This window comes from Salvelinus sp. IW2-2015, linkage group LG20, assembly GCF_002910315.2.
Source record: "Salvelinus sp. IW2-2015 linkage group LG20, ASM291031v2, whole genome shotgun sequence".
NCBI lineage: Eukaryota > Metazoa > Chordata > Actinopteri > Salmoniformes > Salmonidae > Salvelinus > Salvelinus sp. IW2-2015.
Genome location: NC_036860.1, coordinates 55,026,733 through 55,051,584, shown reverse-complemented (window position 1 = coordinate 55,051,584; position 24,852 = coordinate 55,026,733). Strand labels below are relative to the sequence as shown.

At 43.1% G+C, this 24,852-nt stretch overlaps 1 protein-coding gene across 3 annotated transcripts; it reads right to left on the bottom strand.

The window, feature by feature from the left end:
* Positions 1–22,290, bottom strand: LOC111980168 (E3 ubiquitin-protein ligase RNF34). Of its 3 annotated transcripts, XM_024010830.1 has the most exons (9): positions 22,191–22,290; positions 21,954–21,989; positions 9,749–9,967; positions 8,307–8,798; positions 4,333–4,398; positions 3,917–4,118; positions 3,653–3,688; positions 1,778–1,819; positions 1–1,478 (listed from the first exon to the last, which is right to left on the bottom strand). In XM_024010830.1, exons 2-9 carry the CDS (start codon positions 21,960–21,962, stop codon positions 1,294–1,296), a joined length of 1,251 nt encoding a protein of 416 aa, XP_023866598.1. In that variant the 5' UTR covers positions 21,963–21,989; positions 22,191–22,290; the 3' UTR covers positions 1–1,293. The 3 variants fall into 3 exon arrangements, with proteins under 3 accessions (XP_023866598.1, XP_023866600.1, XP_023866599.1); XM_024010832.1 differs by lacking the exon at positions 1,778–1,819; XM_024010831.1 differs by lacking the exon at positions 21,954–21,989.
* Between the last annotated feature and the right edge of the window lie 2,562 nt (positions 22,291–24,852).

Genomic DNA, 24,852 nt, shown 5'->3' with positions numbered 1-24,852 from the left:
TTGTCAGTCATGCCAGACTTTAATAAAAGATACACCGACGAAGAGCATAGGAACGTAAAGCATGGGATGACCCAGCCACAGCATATGGTATGTTACCACAGTAGACCGGAGCCTTCTCTAAACCAAACAAGATCATCATAATGTGATATCACTTGTGACTGATTAAACACATGCAAGGAGAACATGGGTTGGACAGCCTTGAACTGWAGCCCCCTATAACCCATAGCATGTGGCTCAAGAGCTTCCCTACAATCCAACCAATCACTGAGCTTGATGGTTTACATATTGATTGGGTTGGATGCTGCTCAAATCTACAATGCATGGTCTGAAGTGAGGAGTGACACTTGGCATAGAAACAGCAATCAGACATCAGTAATGAAGTTTGGCACCTAAAACACCCTCCCCTGTGTGTGTGTAGAATGGAACAGCACAGAGACATGCAGCCTGGTTGAGTTTCTCAGACTAGTTTCATAGACAGATGTAGAAGTCTATTTTTTAATATTGCACATACTAAAGAACATTGAAGGAGATACGTATAGTATAGCCTGGTGTGGTGTGAGTGTGTAAACCATATTGACTCTAACCCTGGGATATCATAATGATCTCCACCTTGATCACCTCATACCTACTCACCATGAAACATATCCAATTCAAGTATCCATGGGACCCAGGGCCAGACTACTGCATTTGGAACCCTGGGGCACCGACCTCAAGGCACTCCCCCCTCCTTCTACACATTTTATCATGAGGCAAAGAGAATATGTTGCCGTTTTAAAGCTCATTTCCTGTAATTTTACACTATTTGCTATCTGGGGGGCCCACTGACCCACAACCCTAAAAAATGTAATAATACAAATTTGGTTGAGGAAGGTCTGGGCCCCGGGGCACAAGCCCTGTGTCCCCGTTCGGTATACCGGCTCTGATGGGACCAATTCCGCTTCATGGTTTATTAAAAGTAAAAAACTAATTGAAATGAAGCACTGTAAAATAAGATATTGTAGAGTTATTTGTGAAACAATTCAGTGTGTATCACACTAAAGACAGAAGGAGGTTCAGACACGACAGAGCAGTTTCCTGTGGGGCTCTTGTAGTTCTAGTAGCTGTAGTAAAAGTCAGGCTGTGTGAAGCTGTCTGCTCTGCATGTCATTTGGACTGGAGGATGTGCACATCTGCTGCAGCATYAAGTCCTTGGAAACTTGCAAAACCATTCACACTCCCTCAGGTTTTCAAGCATATGCACACACTACGTCACAGCTTCAATGTCCTTGGCTGACATGCACGCTCAAGRCAGAGTTAAGACTTGAAGACGTGCACGGCCCGCACCACGTACTGCCTGCAGATGGGGCACTCGCTCATCCTCATCCCACATTTGGTACAGGTGACCATGTGACCGCACTCTAGCAGCACACAGTCGATCACAGCGTCCATGCAGATGCGACATAGGTGGTCATCAGAGGCCAGCTGAGCCTTTACACTGTCTGTGGAGAAAAACAACACATGAGAAAATAGTATTACTCCACGGAGCTAGCAGCCTGAGGATGGATGTCTTCTCTTGGGTCATTCACATACTGTACATGATGACGTAGTGCCMAAATAGCCAGTTAAACAGCAGGATGAGGTGGTCTCTCTCAGAACAGCACATAGCGTATTACTCAGGAGGGGTTATGGTTGGGATTGAATGGGAAATTAGACTTCAGCATGCATCAATATGGAGAGATGTATTTCAAGACAGTGATGGTTTTGCAGGTGGGATAGTGGTGGAGTTAGACATGCCTACCTTCCACCTCACCATTGCAGATAGGCGGAGGATATGACACCACTTTATTTACAGAAGGAAAGGAGCAGTAACAAAACAACCATTAGTGATTCTAATAGGACACAACCTCTTACTCCAATTCTTCCTTCTCACATAGTATTAAAACAATTCCTGTACACAGTCATTTCCTATACACAATTCCATTACACAGTCATTTCCTGTACATAGTCATTTCCTGTACACAACTCAAATATACAGTTGAAGTCAGAAGATTACATACACCTTAGCCAAATACATTTAAACTTAGTTTTTCACAATTCCTGACATTTAATCCTATTAAAAATTCCCTGTCTTAGGTCAGTTAGGATCACCACTTTATTTTAGAATGTGAAACGTCAGAATAATAGTAGAGAGAATTATTTATTTCAGCTTTTATTTCTTTCATCACATTCCCAGTGGGTCAGAAGTTTACATACACTTAATTAGTATTTGGTAGCTTTGCCTTTAAATTGTTTAACTTTGGTCAAACGTTTCGGGTAGCCTTCCTCAAGCTTCCCACAATAAGTTGGGTGAATTTTGTCCCATTCCTYCTGACAGAGCTGGTGTAACTGAGTCAGGTTTGTAGGCCTCCTTGCTCCCACACGCTTTTTCAGTTCTGCCCACAAATTTTCTATAGGATTGAGGTCAGGACTTTGCGATGGCCACTCCAATACCTTGACTTTGTTGTCCTTAAGCCATTTTGCCACAACTGTGGAAGTATACTTGGGGTCATTGTCCATTTGGAAGACACATTTGAGGCCAAGCTTTAACTTCCTGACTGATATCTTGAGATGTTGCTTCAATATATCCACATAATTTTCAGTCCCTCCTGCAGCAAAGCACCCCCACAACATGATGCTGCCACCACCGTGCTTCACGTTTGGGAAGTTGTTCTTCAGCTTGCAAGCCTCCCCCTTTTTCCTCCAAACATAACGATGGTCATTATGGCCAAACAGTCCTATTTTTGTGTCATCAGACCAGAGGACATTTCTCCAAAAACTACGATCTTTGTCCCCATGTGCAGTTGCAAACCGTAGTCTGGCTTTTTTATGSCGGTTTTGGAGCAGTGGCTTCTTCCTTGCTGAGCGGCCTTTCAGGTTATGTCGATATAGGACTCGTTTTACTGTGGATATAGATACTTTTGTACCTGTTTCCTCCAGCATCTTCACAAGGTCCTTTGCTGTTGTTCTAGGATTGATTTGCACTTTTCGCACCAAAGTACGTTCATCTCTAGGAGASAGAACGCGTCTCTTTCCTGAGCGGTATGACGGCTGCATGGTCCCATGGTGTTTATACTTGCGTACTATTGTTTATACAGATGAACGTGTTATCTTCCGGCGTTTGGAAATTGCTCCCAAGGATTAACCAGACTTTTTTTCTGAGGTCTTGGCTGATTTCTTTTGATTTTCTCATGATGTCAAGCAAAGAGCAATGAGTTTGAAGGTAGGCCTTGAAATACATCMACAGGTGCACCTCCAATTGACTCAAATGATGTCAATTAGCCTATCAGAAGCTTCTAAAGCCATGACATAATTTTCTGGAATTTTCCAAGCTGTTTAAAGGCACAGTCAAATTAGTGTATGTAAATTTCTGACCCACTGGAATTGTGATACAGTGAATTATAAGTGAAATAATCTGTCTGTAAACAATTGTTGGAAAAATTACTTGTGTCATGMACAAAGTAGATGCCCTAACAGACTTGCCAAAACTATAGTTTGTTAACAAGAAATTTGTGGAGTGGTTGAAAAACGAGTTTTAATGACCCCAACCTAAGTGTATGTAAACTTCCAACTTCAACTGTATGTGCATCATGTAATATACAATACAACCCAACAAAACAGTATTGAATGCCCTCACCTGCAGACATGCTGTTGATGTTGCTGACATTTTCCACTGGAAGAAAATACAGAAATACATCTTTAATACTGTGTATCTGGACCTGTGAATAATACCAAATCAAAGAAAGATGTTTTAACTTAGACAGTTTCTCTATTGTTCAAACTAGGTTTGAACTGGAGATTGATGATCTATGAAGGTCGTTATCAAAAGGATCAGTAGTGTTGTAGTTAAGATTAGGTTGGTTGGTATAGGGGGACTAAAATGATTCAACGTGGTGCTTACTGGACTTCCTGTTCTGTTCGTTCTCCCTGTAGAGCCGATGCACCCGCTCTATCAGCTCCCACTTCTCACAGCAGCCAGAGTAGTTGACAAAGTTACGGGCCAGAATCTCTTTGAGCTGCCGGACAGACAGGCTCTCAATGTCCCCTTCGTTGTCCAGGTCAGATAGAGAGGCCCGTATCCTCCTCTGTATCACTGGACTGACCTACAAAGAGAAAAGAGGAGGCACTTCAGAAAACATGTTCAATACAAAGAGTTCAATTATGACTATGTTTGGTCACACCATGGTCATTGAGGCAATACAACTGACCAAGTGAATGCTCTCACAAGAGTGGGTCAGTGATTTCTCTTCAGTTAAATACATGAGGTGGAGACTGAAAGGACAGAGGCAGCTCGAGGTAAAGCGCTGGTCGTCTCACCTCTATGATAGGTTCACTGGCAGGTTCCAGGTGAAGGAGTGGGATGCTCGGAGCTCCCCCATGYTCCTGGAAACACAACACAACACAAAAGAGGATCAACAGCAGTTTAAGAAACAGTACTGGAGCAGATATGACAGTTTTGAAATACTTGTGTTGTCTGATGCTCCTCACCCTTTCTCCCACAAATCAGAACTTCTATAAAACACCACCAGAGGTGCTGTGATCACGAGACAGGTATTTTATTCATACTAAACATCCATCAGAGGGAAATAAAAATAGTACAGTTTGCTGTAATAATCATAAATCAAATTCATATCTGATGTCTCTCTTCAAATGTCTGATAAGGRAATGAGGCATGTAGGCGTATCCTCCAGGAGTACGTGCAATGCCGCCGGGGGTCGGGGAAAAAAATWATCTTCACATTTTCAAACAGTACATTTAGTAAGGCCCATAGAGACACACTGCTACTACCAGCAGTACTACACCWGCACGTGTCGACAACACAAGTTGTTCTGCTTCCACGAGCACATCCAATGCTAGCATCAGTAATTCTACATTTGTTGTTAGCCCAGCTAGCATGGACACTGACTGTTTTGAATCTGATGCAGCCTAAGAGCTACTGCCATCTTACCCGGGAAAGCACTGAACAACAAACTGGGACGTTGGACCATCGAAGAGGCGCAAATATGATGAGAACTACATTAATTTGGAGTTATTCACAATTTCGATKAACAAATAATGTTTTATATGTAAGATGGAAAAATTATTTATTATTATATTATTATTTGTGCCCTGGTCCTAWWAGAGCTCTTTGTCACTTCCCACGAGCTGGGTTGTGACAGAAACTCACACTCATTCTTATGTTTAATAAATGTATCGTATAGTGTGTGTGGCAGGCTTACAATGATGGCAAAAAACATTTGAGAGTGCGCTGACCCTGGTGATAGAGGGGGTACGCAGCTGGAGGTTGAATGTTTGAAGGGGTACGGGACTATAAAAAGTTTGGGAACCACTGCTCTCAAGGTACCATGTTACATTTAGTATTCAGCACCATTTGCTTCTTCTAATCTTAAMAGATTGGTTAATTATTCCCTTTGAATATGTTAACTACAGTGGGGCAAAAAAGTATTTAGTCAGCCACCAATTGTGCAAGTTCTCCCACTTAAAAAGATGAGAGAGGCCTGTAATTTTCATCATAGGTACACCTCAACTATGATAGACAAAATGAAGAAAAGAAAATCCAGAAAATCACATTGTAGGATTTTTAATGAATTTATTTGCAAATTATGGTGGAAAATAAGTATTTGGTCACCCACAAACAAGCAAGATTTCTGGCTCTTACAGACCTGTAACTTCTTCTTTAAGAGGCTCCTCTGTCCTCCCACTCGTTACCTGTATTAATGGCACCTGTTTGAACTTGTTATCAGTATAAAAGACACCTGTCCACAACCTCAAACAGTCACACTCCAAACTCCACTATGGCCAAGACCAAAGAGCTGTCAAAGGACACCAGAAACAAAATTGTAGACCTGCACCAGGCTGGGAAGACTGMATCTGCAATAGGTAAGCAGCTTGGTTTGAAGAAATCAACTGTGGGAGCAATTATTAGGAAATGGAAGACATATAAGACCACTGATAATCTCCCTCGATCTGGGGCTCCACGCAAGATCTCACCCCGTGGGGTCAAAATKATCACAAGAACGGTGAGCAAAAATCCCAGAACCACACGGGGGGACCTAGTGAATGACCTGCAGAGAGCTGGGACCAAAGTAACAAAGCCTACCATCAGTAACACACTACGCCGCCAGGGACTCAAATCCTGCAGTGCCAGACGTGTCCCCCTGCTTAAGCCAGTACATGTCCAGGCCCGTCTGAAGTTTGCTAGAGAGCATTTGGATGATCCAGAAGAAGATTGGGAGAATATCATATGGTCAGATGAAACCAAAATATAACTTTTTGGTAAGAACTCAACTCGTGTTTGGAGGACAAAGAATGCTGAGTTGCATCCAAAGAACACCATACCTACTGTGAAGCATGGGGGTGGAAACATCATGCTTTGGGGCTGTTTTTCTGCAAAGGGACCAGAACGACTGATCCGTGTAAAGGAAAGAATGAATGGGGCCATGTATCGTGAGATTTTGAGTGAAAACCTCCTTCCATCAGCAAGGGCATTGAAGATGAAACGTGGCTGGGTCTTTCAGCATGACAATGATCCCAAACACACCGCCCGGGCAACGAAGGAGTGGCTTCGTAAGAAGCATTTCAARGTCCTGGAGTGGCCTAGCCAGTCTCCAGATCTCAACCCCATAGAAAATCTTTGGAGGGAGTTGAAAGTCCGTGTTGCCCAGCAACAGCCCCAAAACATCACTGCTCTAGAGGAGATCTGCATGGAGGAATGGGCCAAAAAAGCAGCAACAGTRTRTGAAAACCTTSTGAAGACTTACAGAAAACGTTTGACCTCTTTCATTGCCAACAAAGGGTATATAACAAAGCATTGAGATAAACTTTTGTTATTGACCAAATACTTATTTTCCACCATAATTTGCAAATAAATTCATAAAAAATCCTACAATGTGATTTTCTGGATTTTTTTTTCTCATTTTGTCTGTCATAGTTGAAGTGTACCTATGATGAAAATTACAGGCCTCTCTCATCTTTTTAAGTGGGAGAACTTGCACAATTGGTGGCTGACTAAATACTTTTTTGCCCCACTGTATATTTGGAGTTTGCCTGCAACCAGAATCTAATGGTCTTGGCGGGATGAATCTGATGAGAATGTTTACCTTGTGGCGTATTGCCTTGCATTAACTCAGCCATTTATGTGCAATGAAGAGAGAACATAAAACAGCAACGATCATGAAGAGCCTACTCCTCCCCTCCTCTCTGTCTCCACCGGACCACCGCACAAAAAGCAATTAGCTAATGGTGCAGGGCTAACGCATTCTTCCGGTGTGACATCACGATGAGGGATGGGGGCTGGGTCTATAGGGGGTCGGGGGAGGCTGATGTTCCTGGGTGTATGTGCACACACATGCTCCCTACGTATTCCACTGGACCAATCAGCCGCAGGCTGCAAGCATGCACCTGTGTTAATAATGCATCAGCAGGCCTGTTTGTGGTGTGCTAGCCTCCCTAGCCCAGCTCTAACAACTGACAACACCACAACTGCACTACCACCAGACACCAGCTATGCCCACAACCAGCCTAGAGCCCCACTCATTTGATCCTTTATGGATTACAATAGGAGTGGATGATTTTGATGTTTAGGCCAAAATGATCCCACGGACAGAGATGTGAGCAGTATTGTTGTGTTTCGCTCTCTCTTTTCAATTACAGCTGTGCCGTTGAGAGGAATCAGAAGCCAGCCTGAGCGTTGTTGATGACTGGCTGCAGCTCCCAGGGCTGCACTGTAAGAGCAGCTGTCAGTCACGTGGATGTCAGATCACAGAAAAGAGTGAAATTGTGCAGTATGAAATATGAATGTAGCAGATGATCTGTGTGAGTGAACCCCTTCATTCATGTCAAACACAAAGCACCAGACTGTATCAAACTGGCTGCAAAGGACAGGGCTTGACTGCAATAAACTATACTGCAATTACTAGAATGCTTGTAAGCTTTTTATGCTCCTATATTTAGCCTAAATGGTTATCAAAGGGGTTAATTTCAGCAGGGCTGTGGACAATCATAAACCATTTACATCCCAGCACTAGAGATCTAGAGTAGCAATTGCTCGTTGTTGATTGTTATGCTTAGCTGTGACAACTCTACTTCACACTGACAAATATGTTCCCCACATCCATGCCATGTGCTTATCAAGCTTCACATTAATTAGCTTTGATACAAGGAGGACATATGTCAAAAGAGCAGGGAAGATGGTAAACAAAGGGGGGCAACTGTATGGGGAATGGGACTAGGTTGTGTTTGTGAGTGTGTGTGTGCATGCATGTGTGTGTTATGTGTTTGTGTAGTCATACCTGGCTCTGAGCGGTGCCGGAGCTATCACTCCGGCTGAGAGGAGAGTCTCCTTGAGAGGCGGAGAGAGACGACTGCTCCGAGGTGGAGAGAGACGACTGCTCCGAAGCGGAGCGGTGTGCGGCTGAGGGGGGCGAGGCGTGGAGGGAGTGAGGGAGCGAGTGCAGGCTGTCTGTGTCTGCATCCTCCTCATCTTCTTCTTCCTCCTCCTCCTCTTCCTCATCTTCCTCTACACCTCCTTGTGTCAAGGTGTTTTCTCCAGCTTCCTGGTGGCAGAGCACCAGGTCCACCAGGTCTTCCTTCTCCCTGCAGGTGTCTGTAGGGATGTTGCGCAGCAGCAGGTACTGGCGTAGGTCCTTAACACGCAGGGCCATGAGCTGTGGTCTCTGGAAGGCCGTTCCGCGCAGGAGGTGGCAGGTGGTGCAGCAGCGGAGGCTCTCTTGCAGCACCGAGCACARGGCGCAGAAACTTTTCTTACAGTCCGAGCATATGTGCTGAGAGAAAGAGAGAGAGARARASAMARAGAGAGAGAGAGACAGAGAGAGATACAGCGATAGAGACTCACCACACACATTTAGAAGAGGCGATCCCATCAGCCAGTCATGTCCATTCCTCCTGATCAATTCATTAATAGATTTAATTAATTATTGGCATCATGGAGTCAATTAACTATCCTGGTTTTAGAACTCTTAATTACAACTAATGAGAGGGATCTGCCAAATCTACCAGACAACAGCTTTCCAATACAAGGACTCATTCCCTATGATGTCAATATGTCCTAGGAAAGAGGATGAGTTTACCCCATTTGGCACAGACAAGCTAAATAATACTATATGGAATATTCTCTAGCTATTCCTGACATTTACAAACTTATCTCGGTTTACTGAGGAAACTCAGATTAATCGACTGACAGGCAGTCTGAACGGAGACAGAAAAAGTGGGATATGGCCAGAAATAATTTCCATATCATTACTGTGCATTGCAAATGAGCTGTGGACCAGAAAAAGGACATTCACACTCTGACAGATCCATTTATCAATCATCTGTGTTAGTCCCCCAGAACCTCTCCTTTCTTGACACAGATATCGAGCTGAGAACACCCCCCCACCCCACACACACACACACACGAGTAGAATATATTCCAGGATTGAACTTGCCATTGGCATGGCAGCAGGTGTGAGCGGGCTGATAGAGCAGTCTGAGCCTGGAAGTGCAAGAACGCTGAAGCCTCCAGRGGCTTCTATCGCTGTCCCAGCATGCTACACTGTCAGTCAAAGCCTAGATACGCTCTGCCATTTACCTGTCTGCAGTCTCAGCTGATGCCCTGGTGTGACCAGTATGATTGAGTATTTCATATGGACGTTAGTTTTATTAGTTTATAAGGGGCACAGTGTTCTTCCTCATCTTTTTACACACTATTGTCATCATCCTCATCACCACCTACCTTGCGCCTGAAGACAGAGAAGGCCAGTCCACAGGCCTTGCAGAGCTGACCTGCACTCCCTGAGCTGGTGGGGGGATATGTGGAGTAGCCGGCGCTGGGGGCAAAGCGGAAGGGCCCCGTCCCGGCCCCAAACCCTGGCTGCTGCCCGCGCACCGTCCCTGTGCCCATCACCTCGTTCAGCAGCCCACAGCATGACGCCCACATGGACGATGCCCCCGCCTATGAAACAAACACACAAAGCATGCAYGTCTGTTCTTTTTAAATTAATGTCTCCAAGTTTGAATGCATAGTTTGGAGTCCTATTATCCATCCCAGTAGGTTCATAAACAATATGCCTTTGGCAGTACTGAAGTCATAGTAGCCTTCAACGCAATCAATACAGTGCCCCAATTTCACCTCCAACACTAGACTAGAGAAAAGTACAACTTTTGTTGTAGGTCGCATCGCTAAGKGAATAGTATCTCAGACTTCTCACATCATTCGTAATTTGTCCCTGAATCCCACAATGCCTCATTGTGACCTTCAGATGCTCAACCACCTCCCCCCTCTGATGAACTACCTTTGTAGCTCCTGAGTTCCTATACAAAAAGCATTGAAGTATTATAATACAGTCTCTGGGGTGTTCGCACATAAAAAAATGTGTAGCAGTGTCTGACGGCAGCTGGCATATTCAGAACAGGGTCCTGTGAACAGTGTGGAGGTGCAGAGGTGGATGCTATAAAGCCTATAGCTCTTCAGAGGAAGGAACTTAAGGAAGGAACTCCAAATGGAACAGAGTGAAAGACACAAAAAAGACAGTGAATGTGGACTGTAAACCAGGGCCGTGCACAGGGCCCTGGTTGTGCTCAAAAATGCTCAAAATGAAAAAAGGGCACCCATCTGCTATTTAGCTAGCTCTATATGTATGCTTGTTTATTCCATGTGTAACTCTGTGTTGTTTGTGTCGCACTGCTTTGCTTTATCTTGGCCAAGTCGCAGTTGTAAATGAGAACTTGTTCTCAACTTGCTTACCTGGTTAAATAAAAGGTGAATTTAAAAAATAATTTAAAAAATAAATACAATTTAAATATATATCTTCACTGGTTGTGATWTATTTTCAATGCTCTAAAATAATAACTTCTTAATATAATATTKATAAACTTCTAACTCATTATATATGACTGGCTGGCTAGTGGATATTTTTAGTATATGGTAGTTAGCTAGAGTCTAATAGACTAYATGTGTTGCTGCTACTGTTATAGGCTTTGTTTTTTCCATTTTTATTTAGAGATTGGATGTTAGCGTGTGGGGCGCGCCCTGATTGGTGTTACCTCGTTAGTCAGTATGTGTTACACCTGCGCTGGTTTGTCATCTCATTAGTGGGAAGGTGTTTCACCTGTGCTGGGCCAGGTGCTATTTAAGAGCAGCTGGCCCATTGCTTCTGTTGTCTTGAGAGATGTGGAAGGTTAATGCCTTAAGTTGACCCCCCCCCCCATTTGCTTTCTAGACAAAATCCTTTATCTGATCTTCTGGTTTAAGTTTTGTGCCACTTTTTCCTTGCATTCTCTTTCCTTGGTTTTTGTTACATTTCCTAGCAAGAAAACCAAAAATGTTCACTCAAACAAAAGGGCAACAAACAAAACCAGTCAACAACCAAAATGAAAGGTGGAGTTTTAAGAGGGGTTCTGAAARACACTCATGGGGGTGTCCACTGAAAGCTGGCTAGCAACAACTAGGACCTAAAAGACACCCACCAAATTTAAAAACATGGAAGAAACCAAAAAGTGGCGCAAAACTGGGAAGATCAGAAAAATGATTATGATTTAGAAATCAAATGGGGAGAGTCAAAGGTGTTAACCCTCCACCTCTTTCAAGACAACTGGAGCCCTCGGCCAGCCAATCTTAAATAGCACCTGGGCCAGCACAGGTGAAACACATTCACACTAACGAGACAATAAACCAGCACAGTTGTAATGCAAACCGCATACAAAAATATATATTCCACCACCCAAAGGGCAGTTGGGAGTGGGAGGGCAAAGGTAGACCCCTATCTGTGAACGTGCCTGCTGCAAATACATTATTATGAGAGTTCTTTGGGTCTGTTTGTGGTTGAAAATGGTCAAGCACTAGAGCGTAAACAGCCTGTCCTAATGAGCTATGCCCCAAAAGGGATGTTGGGTTCAATCATTAAAGGTGCAATCCGCAGTTGAAACAATAACAAAGCAGCCTCCCACCCGTTTTGGCAAAAAGCTGAGGGATGGGGCTGGAGTAATGTAACCACTCTCAAATKTATAGACAGGGCTACAGATGCAAGGCCTGACCCATCCATGATATCAAAATTATAGTTGTAACCATGTTTTGAGGCTTTATAGCCCTCAAACTCAACTCTGGACCTCGAAGCCAATTCAACTGCAGTTTTTCATTGTTCCCCTCTAATCGGGGACTGATTTAGACCTGGGACACCAGGTGTATGCAATTAATTATCAGGTAGAACAGAAAACTAGCAGGCTCCGGACCTCATAGCGTAAGAGTTGAATAACCCTGCTTACATTTACTTTGTTAAAACCAGCTTATATTTTGCATTCTGATGGGGTATGACAGTTGAACTAAGCTCATCAGGCATTTATCAGTTATATTTTTCAAGAATCAATGTGTACATTATCACAAGTCCAAAAATGGATGTAGCAACTGCACATTGCCACTAAGTTTCTGTCCCTTATATAATGAATTCCCGGTCACACACAATGCTACAGACATAAATCCCCCGATGAGAGTATGCTATGGCTCTCATTGAAAACATCCTCTCTATGTTAAGACTTGTATCTTTACTGTGTGAGCAGTGGGGTAATTTAACAGATATGACAGCCTTATGACCTAGTAGAGTAGGTGCACTTAGTGATATTAATGTGGTCCAAAAGACCATACAATGGATGTGACATATTTGCCTGATCAATGTTTACTGACTGCAACTGTCTACTCCAAGGCCTGAGACCCAAGATGGCATGATCCCTGGCACAGCTCCTTGGAGCATACTGGTGGGGGAGGAGAGGAGGAGGAAGAGGAGGGCAGGGAGAGAAAATGTCTTCTGTTACAGGGTCTGGGGAATCAATAGCTGACATGAGCATACAGTATGTGGCTATGTCTGAGCTCAGTAGAGAATACAGTGAGCGTATGCTATATTTTACAAGATGAGGCCGCTGCTGTCCACAAATACAGTTCTACTCAGCCATGACCTGCCACAACACACAGACCTGCTCTATGATCTCACCTCTCTTCGCCTGCCTGCTTAGCCAGTCTGCAGTTATATAATCCAGGAGCTAAGTGCTATATGTGGAACTGACTGCACTGAGATGGTCTTCCTAGAAATACAGTACAGTACAGCAATAAGTAGGTTGTGAAACAACATGATATATGAAAATGTCATCCTGGCACGTTTTTGAATGAAGGTCAAATGTCAAAGTAGCTGATGTTTTTCTCAATACAATGTAGTCAATGGGAAAAGATGAGTGTCACAGGGTTGAGTTTTTCTCAATACATTGCAGGCAATGGAAATAGATGAGTGCCTACTCATACATCCGACCAAGCATGCAATGGTGCATAAACCAGGCACACAGAAAGAGTGGTAAAAGATCCACTGTGACTTAGATAATCACCCTATCTTTGGCCAGTTACTCAGTGGGCCATTACTACACCCTAGATTTAGCAGGAGGAGGCACAGTGGTATGGCCATGAAATCACTCATATCTGGCACAGCGCCAAAGGAAGAGCTTTCCCCTGTCACCTCAATTAGCACCTAGGAAGCTCTGCAGGGAGGGACTGACAAAACATACAATAGATAACTGCAAAGARTTACAGTAAAATGCACTACTTTGTTACAAATATATACACTTCTTTGAGCTTATTAATATCTAATCTACATGAAGATTAAATATTACTATAGCATACCTGGTTGTGGGCAGTTTTAAGGGGTTTAACTTGCACTTGTCATATCAGACTTTTTGACAGTGACGCAAACAGTCAATCTGCTGATGCGCTGGACCTGCTGAGGAGCGCTGTGCTTTTTTAAAACGTTTTTTTGACCATTGACTTCTATTATTCTTTTTGGCAGAATATATGACAGTGTAAAGCCTTGTTTATACCAGGTGCTAACATGCGTTCCTTGTCCTGATCTTGTCCACATTCTAATTGTGCCCAGATTTTCAGAAATATCAAATACAAATTGTATTAGTCACATGCGTCGAATACAACAGGTTACAGTGAAATGCTTATTTACGAGCCCCTAACCAACAATGCAGTTAAAAACAAATATGAATAATAAACAAAAGTAACAAGTAATTAAAGAGTGGGTCTAGGGTTTCTGGGATAATGGTGTTGATGTGAGCCATGACCAGCCTTTCAAAGCACGTCCTGGTAATCCGTCTGCCCTGCGGCCTTGTGAATGTTGACCTGTTTAAAGGTTTACTCACATCGCGCGGGACAGCGTGATCACACAGTCTTCCAGAACAGCTGTGCTCTCATGCATTTTTCAGTGTTATTTGCCTCGAAGCGAGCATAGAAGTAGTTTAGCTCGTCTGGGGAGCTCTCGGGCTTCTTCCCTTGGTAGTCTGTAATGGTTTGCAAGCCCTGCCACATCCGACAAGCGTCAGAGCCGGTGTAGTACGATTTGATCTTAGTCCTGTATTGATGCTTTGCCTGTTTGATGGTTCGTTGGAGGCATAGCGGGATTTCTTAAGCTTCCGGTTAGATTCCGCTCCTTGAAAGCAGCAGCTCTAGCCTTTAGCTCAGTGCGGATGTTGCCTGTAATCCATGGCTTCTGGTTGGGGTATGTATGTATGTACGGTCACTGTGGGACGACGTCATTGATGCACTTATTGATGAAGCCAATGACTGATGTGGTGTACTCCTAATGCCATCAGAGGAATCCCAGGAACATTTTCCAGTCTGTGCTAGCAAAACAGTCCTATAGCTTAGCATCTGCTTCATCTGACCACTTTTTATTTATCAGTCACTGGTGCTTCCTGCTTAAATGTTTGCTTGTAAGCAGGAATCAGGAGGATAGAATTGTGGTCAGATTTGCCAAATGGAGGGGAGCTTTGTATGTGTCTCTGTGTGTGGAGTATAGGTGGTCCAGAGTTAGTTTTTTCCCTCTGGTTGCACATTTAACATGCTGATAGAAATTTGGTAAACGGATTTAAGTTTCCCTCATTAAAGTCCCCAGCTAGTAGGAGCGCCACCTCTGGGTGAGCGTTTTCCTGTTTGCTTACAGCTCATTCAGTGCGGTCTTAGTGCCAGCATCAGTCTGTAGTAGTATGTAGAGCTATAAAAAAAATACAGATGAATACTCTCTCGATAGATAGTAGGTCTACAGCTTATCATGCAGTGGCGTGCCGGGCCTGGGGCCTGGGCCTTCAGTGAGGTCCTACACAGTCCCACCCGAATTAATCCACCTCTTATTACCATCATTATGATGCCATGGCTCTAGACACTATACATTTAGACAGAAACGCAGTATAACCAGCGTTGCGTCACTTGAAATGGACAAAAATTGACATTTTTGGGTAAACAGTGTTTACCCAAAACATGACACAATCAATGAGTCTTTTTCAATATTTCCCTATTTTTTCTTCACCTTTTCATTGTGCAGCTCCGTTGCCCTGCGCGCTTGTGTTGAGCTATAGATCCACTCGGGCTGTCCCAAAAGTTTTCAAAAGCACCATTGCTTGTAAGTGCCCAGCCGTACTTTGGTGTCTCGTTGCTGCCTTGGTTAGACAACTCAAGTTGCAAAGCCAGTGTGGCTCCAAACACCAATCGATCACTTGCAAATAATAGGCATTCCCAGCAGTACAGTTTGCAGTGCTTCTCGGAGCCTGTGAGCCATTGATAGCGCTCGTAGTTGGAACTTGAAAGTGGCGAACGAACCCCGTCCCGCCTGTGACAGGCTTTGTAGCGTCGGCGTCGGGCGACCTCTCTTTTCTTGAAAGTTCGTCTTGAGAATGGCGTTATAATTATATCCTCGACCAAATCGATATCTTCTCCTCCTTCCGCCATTGTGGGTTGAAAAAACAGCTAGTAGGTACACAAAATTAATTGTTTATCAAATTCAGTTTACTAGTTATGAGTTCTGCATAGACCTGCCCATAGGACCTTCCTCTCAATATGGTAATCCAATCAAAAGACGTGCACGCACTACACCTGCTAGCTGGCTCCTGTGTAACACTTGAGCCAGCCAGCAGGCATACAATAGCCAACTCTAAAGCTGATTGGTTGACACTAAATTTTCATTTCCATTTCACTTTAAGCGCCCGCCACTGTTGATTCTGAAGGCCTGAGGGCAGATTTTAGACCCCTGGCAACACATGATGGCTGAATATGATTGGATAAAAGATCTAACATAAAGACCAGCCCTCCAAATCTCAACCTGGGGCTGGAAGCAGTGCAACCAAGAGGAAAGCTATGAAATGAAGAGTATAACTCTTACTCTGGGGAATAATTTAATACATATTTGTGGGAAATATATTAAAAAAAAATGTTTATATTTCTGATGATGTTTAGGCCAGCAGAGAAGGCCTTGCTGGCCCTGACGGCCCACCACTGTTATCATGAGATACTCTACCTCAGGTGAGCAAAACCTCAAGACTTCCCTAGATATCGTGCACCAGCTGTTATTTACAAAAATACATAGTCCGCCGCACCTTGTCTCACCAGAYGCCGCTGTTCTATCCTGCCGATACAGTGTAGATGTTGATAATTCCGCCGTTCAGCCACGACTCTGTGAAGCATAAGATATTACAGTTTTGAATGTGCTGTTGGTAGTTTAATCTTCCGCTYGGTCATCAATTTTATTTTCCAAAGTTTTCACGTTTTCTATTTGAATGGAAGGAAGTGGGGGTTAATTCGATTGCCTACGAATTCTCAGAAGGCTGCCCACCCTCTGGACCCTTTTTCTACGCCTTCTCTTCAMGSAAATTACAGGGATCTGGGCCTGTTCCCGGGAAAGCAGTATATCATTCACGTCAGGCTCGTCGGATTTGTTAAAGGAAAAAAACTATTCTGCCAGTGTGTGGTGAGTAATCGCAGTTCTGATGTCCAGAAGTTATTTATTTTCGATCATAACAGACGGCAGCAGCAACGTTATGTACAAAATAAGTAAAAAAATWAATTACAAACAACGCAAATAAACAAACAAAAATAACCCAACTGGTTAGGAATACGTAAAACGTCAGCCTTGTTCTCTGGCGCCATCTTGTACAATGTCTACACATGGTATTAAAATGAGTTTCATATCCATCTACTGTGTCCGCATTGTGACCAGATTTCCTGGTCCCTCACTGTATGCCAATTATTTAACAACTATATTTTCAAAATCATATATATATTTTTTAAGACATATTAATGCCATAAGTCAATTGTGCCACCTGTCAATGATTTAAGTAGGCTTTYAACCGCTAGCCTACCTGCCACCCCACCAAAACAACAGACCCTATCCCAGTGTCCCTAGCCTTCACTCTTCCAGCCACGACTCCAATCCCATCATTAAGTTAGCAGACGATGCAATGGTGGTAGGCCTGATCATGACAACATTGRGACTGCCTATTGGAAAGAGGTCAGAGACCTGGCACCACAACAACCTTTCCTACAACGTCAGCAAGACAAAAGAGCTGATCGTGGACTACAGTAAACGGAGGGCCAAGCACGCCACAATTCACATCGTCGGAGCTGTAGTGGATCCGGTCTAGAGCTTCAAGTTCCTCGGTTTCCACATCACTAAGGACCTATCATGGTCCAAACGCACCAACATAGTCGTGAAGAGGGCATGACAACACCACTTCCCCCTTGGGATAATGAAAAAATTTGACATGGGCCCTTAGATCCTCTAAAAGTTATACAGCTGCACCATTGAGAGCATCTTAACTGGCTGCATCACCGCTTGGTATGGAAACTGCTTGGCATCCGACCATAAGGCGCAACAGAGGGTAGTGCATACAGCCCAGTACATCACTGGGGCCGAGCTCTCTGCCACCCAGGACCTCTATACCAGGCGATGTCAGAGGAAAACTTGTCAAAGACTCCAGCCACCCGTCAAAGACTGTTCTCTCTGCTACCATTTGGCAAGCGGTACCGGAGCGCCAAGTCTGGGACCAAAGTCTCCACGACAGCTTCTACCCCCAAGCCATAAGACTGCTGAACAGTTAATCAAATGGTTACCCACCCACACACACACACACACTTTCAGACTCTTCGTATACACTGCTGCTACTCTGTTTATTATCTATCCTGATAGCCTAGTCACTTTGACCCCTACCTACATGACATTTACATATTACATCAATACCTCAACTATCTCATACCCCTGCACATTGACTCGGTACGGGTACTCCTTTTATATAGCCTCGCTAATGTTATTTTAATTGTGTTACTATTTCCTTTTTTTATTTAGCAAATTTGTCTTACTTTTTAACTCTGCGTTGTTGGGAAAAGGTTGTAAGTAAGCATTTCACAGTAAATTCTACACTTCAATGATTTGATGATCAATTTAGTTTGGTGATCCTCTCTTCCCTCCCTCTTCTCCACCCCATCGTTTCCTCACTGGAGAGTATTGCTTCAGTAGCTTCAGGGGGAGTTGCCATTCGCATAGTGAAGCATGCAGTCAGCTGGCAGCCTGCACTAGACTTCATCTCCATTGAGATCAGGAAGTAAAACTGACAGAAAAATCGAGTTGATTCAATCAATCTCTTGCTGCTTTTGTCAGGGAAGGCACAGCAAATCACAATGTATGAATATGTGCTGTTCAAAAGACTGCATTCAAACATGACAATGATAACTGATGGAGCTTAGAAATGATGGCGCTTAGAAATGATGGCAAATGTCCTGTGCATCATACATTTGTACCTTTAAAGCCTTACCTTTGGGGTAGAAGAGGATAGCTCCAACTAATAAAAAAAGAGCGATTTTGGGTTGCAGGCAATAAAACCAAAACGATGTGTCTGCTCAGGAGATAATCCTGATATTAAAATATGACTGGCATATTTAATAACGACCACCACGGAAACTGCTACCTTTCTATCACATTTAACTCCAACAGACCATAGCTCCTAATATCAGAGTTCCAAATCCATTTTGGAATTCAGAACAGGGTCATGCCAGTCAACCTATCCTGAATTCTCTTGTGCAAATTCTCTCAAATTCTCTCAAATTCTCTTGCACAACAAAACAATATGCCCCAATGAGCAACAGTCCCCATGACTGACAATTCAGTGGAACTCAAGAGAAGTCATGTCGAATAACAGGATCCTTATGACAATGCAGTATCAATGAATTAGATGAAAAACATATGGTACAACTGACAAAAACGGTTCATGTGTCATTCTAAACATATTACAGCCATCATCCTTCATTTCTCACGAGCTGAAAAGCTGCTTTTCAAAATAAACCAGATTAGTCAATACAACGCCACAGCCATCTCTCTGGGGCAGATGATGCTTTGTCATGATCAGACAGAAGACCAGATGAACTTTCACCTGCACTGAGACAACAAACTGATTTAGGCCCCCCACAATACATCACTATTCAAATACTAGGGAAGCAGATGAAGGAAAAGATTGAGTACTTGAAGATATAGATGTTACAAACATGTTTATGATCGACCTCTGAACCATCATAGCCAACTTACAGTGTCTTCAGAAAGTATTCAGACCCCTTTTTCCACATTGTGTTACGTTACAGCCTTATTCTAAAATTGATGAAATYGTTTCCCCCCTCAATCTACACACAATACCAAATAATGACAAAGCAAAAACAGATTAAGAAATGTATAAAAAAAGAAAATATCACATTTACATAAGTATTCAGACCCTTTACTCAGCACTTTGAAGCACCTTTGGCAGCGATTACAGCCTCAAGTCTTTTTGTCTATGATGCTACAAGCTTGGCACACCTGTATTTGGGGAGTTTCTCCCATTCTTCTCTGCAGATCCTCTCAAACTCTGTCAGGTTGGATGAGGAGCGTCGCTGCACAGCTATTTTCAGGTCTCTCCAGAGATGTTCAATCGGCTTCAAGTCCGGGCTCTGGCTGGGCCACTCAAGGACATTCAGAGACTTGTCCCAAAGCCACTCCTGCGCTGTCTTGGCTGTGTGCTTAGGGTCGTTGTCCTGTTGGAAGGTGAACCTTTGCCCCAGTCTCAGGCCCTGAGCGCTCTGAAGCAGGTTTTAAACAAGGATCTCTCTGTAYTTTGCTCCGTTCATCTTTCCCTTGATCCTGACGAGTCTCCCAGTCCCTGCCACTGAAAGAAATCCSCACAGCATGATGCTGCCACCACCATGCTTCACTGTAGGTGCCAGGTGTCCTCCAGACATGATGCTTGGCATTCAGGCCAAAGTGTTCAGTCTTGGTTTCACCAGACAATCTTGTTTCTCATGGTTTGAGAGTCCTTTAGGTGCTTTTTGGCAAACTCCATGCCAGCTGTCATGTGCCTTTTASTGAGGAGTGGCTTCCATCGGGCCACTCTACCATAAAGGCCTGATTGATGGAGTGCTGCAGAGATGGTTGTCCTTCTGGAAGTTTCTTACATCTCCACACAGGAACTCTGGAGCTCTGTCAGAGTGACCATTGGATTCTTGGTCACCTCCCTGACCAAGGCCCTTCTCCCCCGATTTCTCAGTTTGGCTGGACGGCCAGCTCTAGGAAGTCTTGGTGGTTCCAAACTTCTTCCATTTAAGAATGATGGAGGCCACTGTGTTCTTGGGGACATTCAATGTTGTAGAAATGTTTTGGTACCCTTCCCCAGATCTGTGCTTCGACACAATCCTGTCTCAGAGCTCTATGGACAATTCCTTCGACCTCATGGCTTGTTTATTTTGCTCTGACATGYACTGTCAACTGTGGGACCTTCTATAAACATGKGTGTGCCTTGCCAAGTCATGTCCAATCAATTGAATTCACCACAGGTGGATTCCAATCAAGTTGTAGAAACATCTCAAGGATGATCAATGGAAATAGGATGCACCTGAGCTCAATTTCGAGTCTCATAGCAAAGGGTCTGAATACTTATGTAAATATGGTATTTCTGTTTTTTATTTGTAAGAAATTTGCAAAACCATTTTTTTCTTTGTCATTATGGGTGGGGTGTGTTGGGTAGATTGATTAGGAATATTTTGTCAATCAATTTTAGAATAAGGTTGTTACATAACAAAATGTGAAAAAAGTGAAGGGTTTCTGAATACTTTCCGAATGCACTTTATGTATTCACAAATGTCTGATATCAAACCAAATGTTATTCGTCACGTACACGTGTTTAGTAGATGTTATTGCGGGTGTAGCAAAATGCTTGTGTTTCTAGCTCCGACAGTACAGTAATATCTAACAATTTTCACAACATATACCCAATACACACAAATCTAAGTAAAGGAATGGAATTAAGAATATATAAATATATGGACGAGCAATGTCAGAGCGCCATAGACTAAGATACAATAGAATACAGTATATACATATGAGATGACTAATGCAAAATATGTAAACATTATTAAAGTGATATGTTGACGTTGCATGGCACCTTGTGATACTATAGCAATTTGAAAGACTACTGCCTGCTGCACAACATAACATTGATATGCTGGATCGGAGCCAAACATTGCCAGTGGAAATAATTGCTCAATTTAGAAGATCTTATCTATCGCCTAYTCTAAACACTATTCTACACTGATACTCATTATTACAGTGTTGCAAGAAACAGGATTTAAGGGGTTAGGCTTTGTTAATTAAAATTAGGTAAACAACTTTCCATACTTCGGATACTCACACTGAAACAATGCTAGGGGGTTATTTATCATAATCATCCATCCTCATCCCCCTCTTCAACATCATCACCATCCCCTCCACCATGGTTGTTGTTCTTGCCTGTTCTAGCACTCCTGGTCAGTGATTAGTGAGTCCAAATACTAGGGACGGGGTATTATCAATAGACCAGACATCTCAAAATATTCCATCACTCGTTGACTGCAGTATACTGATCTCATTAAGGCAGATTAACGATGGGGGAAATGAATGGACATTGCACTGTGGTATAGTTCACTGCGAGGGAGATGCAAACTAGTGTCAGACTGAGGGCCAGAAAGAGCTCGTGACTATCATCATTTAATGTATCCATGCCATTGTAAATAGAACGCAATATAAATATTTCAACCCTGGAGAAAATATTCCAACCGGCAAAACACTACTGTCACTCACCTTATACATGTATCCGTAAAATCAGAGTTTGCAACCCTTTAAAGCAAACAGACCAACAACAAAATTAATGTATTGTAATTGTATAACAATTAATAGGTTTGATTGGATGCCAAATTGACATTTTGTTACTATTTGTCGACGCACCGGATTTAAAAGTTGTAATATAGATCGAATGCAAGCCGGCTGTGCAAAATATCACAACATAGATATATTGACATTGCAGTAGGCCTACCATACCTTCATTCTGACTCCCGGTTGTGGAATTTGTCGTATAATATTAGAATGATGACCATTGCAAGGACACAAGGAATCATACCATTACGTCTTCYTTTTCAGAAGCTCCCTGTGTACTTGTAGAATAGGCATAACGTAATGTACAAGTCACCCTCGACCAATCACGAAATAACCGGAGGTACGGTTATCTTTAGCAGCCAATCGCCTTTTCAATTGCCGCATAGTGGGCGTTCTGAGCTATGCGTAGGCACGCGCATGTCTTGACACGGGCAACCCGCCGTGCACTATCGATATTTAATTTAGATCATGTATATTTATGAAATACTGCTGCTGCAGCTTTTTTATTAAGATGTTGACTTGATTTTGTTGYGACAAGTTTTGGGGTGATAGTTAAATTACTGCATAGTACAGAGTTGAGTTGTAGCCCAGTAGGCTATGATGTAATCTTCGAACAAGCTGCCCATCCATCACTTCACTTCACTGCACTACAACGAATTATAGAGCCTAGCTACCTCTGAATGTTCATTTGATTAGCCTATGATTATCACAAAAATAATACCTCTTATGGAAACAAATACAGTATCTACTATATTTTGCATGATTTTCATCTGATGGCTTGAATATTTRTTATTTCACTAAATACAAAATCAGAACATCTAATCTCTGAGATCAATATGAGGCTATCCATCTGGCTCTACAAACTTCAAAGTGGGAAGAAAACAAACAAGTGTGTCTGTGTCAGGGTGATCAGAACTGCAAATGTCCCATAGGCCTGCAGACTGGGGGGGAGGAGAGACAGAGAGAGACTGAGTATACAAACACATTTCTAATAATGAGTTGCACCCACTATTGCCCTYGAAAGTGTTCCACAGGGATGCTGGCCCATGTTGACTCCAATGCTTCCCAGTTGTGTCAAGTCACTGAAGCTGGATGTCCTTTGGGTGGTGGACCATTCTTGATACACATGGGAAACTGTTGAGAGTGAAAAACCCAGCAGCGTTGCAGTTCTTGACTCACTCAAACTGGTGTGCCTGGCTCCTACTACCATAACCTTTTGAAAGGCACTTAAATATTTTGTCTTCCCATTCCCCTTCTGAATGGCAGCGTTACAATTCTTGACATACTCAAACCAGTATGGCACCTACTACCATACCTACTACCATTGAAGTGACATCAATAAGGGATCATAGCTTTCACCTGGATTCACCTGGTCAGTCTATGTAATGGAAAGAGCAGGTGTTCCTAATGTTTTTTAGACTGAGTGTAGTGATGACAACACTAACAATACAAATAATACTACATACACAGAACATTTTTCACATACTTCAGTAGAGGCAAAATATTTAGCCTCATGGGTAAATAGTTAGTCTTTCTGAATCAATCTCTAGCCTGTCCCAAAATATTAGGGACATTTGTACCAYAAATGTATACTGCCATCACAGTATTACATAATAATAGGCCTACAGTACATCACACAGCCACCATCAGCGCAGTGTTGCCTGCAGTCTATTGCCTCCTGCTTATCAGTGCTTCCAGAGACATTTATTCCCACCTAATCACATTAAGTGATGGCAGTTGAGGCGAACAACGTGGCCTTTAAATGTTGCAGAATCCGCTTCGGAGCGGCAAACATTTGATTACAGGCTTGTAGATGATGAGGTGAATGGGATCAAATTACATTTAATACTGCAGTGTTGCCAATGGTTGGAGGTGGAAAAATAACTAGAATAGGCAAAGCCCCAACATTCCGCCTAACACACACACACACACACACACACACACACACACACACACAACCACACACACACACACACACACACACACACACACACACACACACACACACACACACACACACACACACACACACACACACACACACACACACACACACACACACACACACACACACACACACACACACACACACACACAACACACCAACCCTTAGCCTCAATCTTAACCCTTCACTCTAACCCTAACCCTAGTCCATATCCACATCCTGATTCAACCATTATCCTAACCCTATCCTCATACACAACCTTAACCCTACACTCAGTGAATGGGAATGCTGAGAAAAGAGCCATGTAAGATTCATGTCTCACAATACAATACACTCTAATGGCCATAAGGTGGCACTATATGCATGGTAAATGTTGTGAGAAAGCCTTTGGCACTAATAAAGTTTACTGAAACACGTGTGGGTAGTAGTTTGTTGAGTTTTGGTTCCTATGGGCCCAAGGTCTGACCCCTGGTAAATAAATACTCTGCTACTCTCCCAAGTCCACCGCTCTGACCTCCTGAAGGGTCTGTAAAGAGTATAGCAACACAGTAGTAGGCCAAAATGTCTGCTAGAAAACACAAATCAAAATGAAGAGTATGTTTTTTTAGATCCTGACCCTCTTTGAGGTTTACCGTGAAGCGAGAAACAAGTACCTCTTCAGTTTCTGGGAAAGCGGATCCTGCTATCCATGCTGAGTATAAAAACGTGGATGTAGCAACCGCAGATTTCCACTTTTTATCCTTCCCCAATATGGAAAACTCATGGATTTGAACATCTTGAAGATGGGACAGAAGTATGCTGAGTAGGATCACTGCCTCATGTATGAACTAGAAACCCCCACACACATCAAAGGTTTCACAGAGTTTACTGGAAAAAACACTG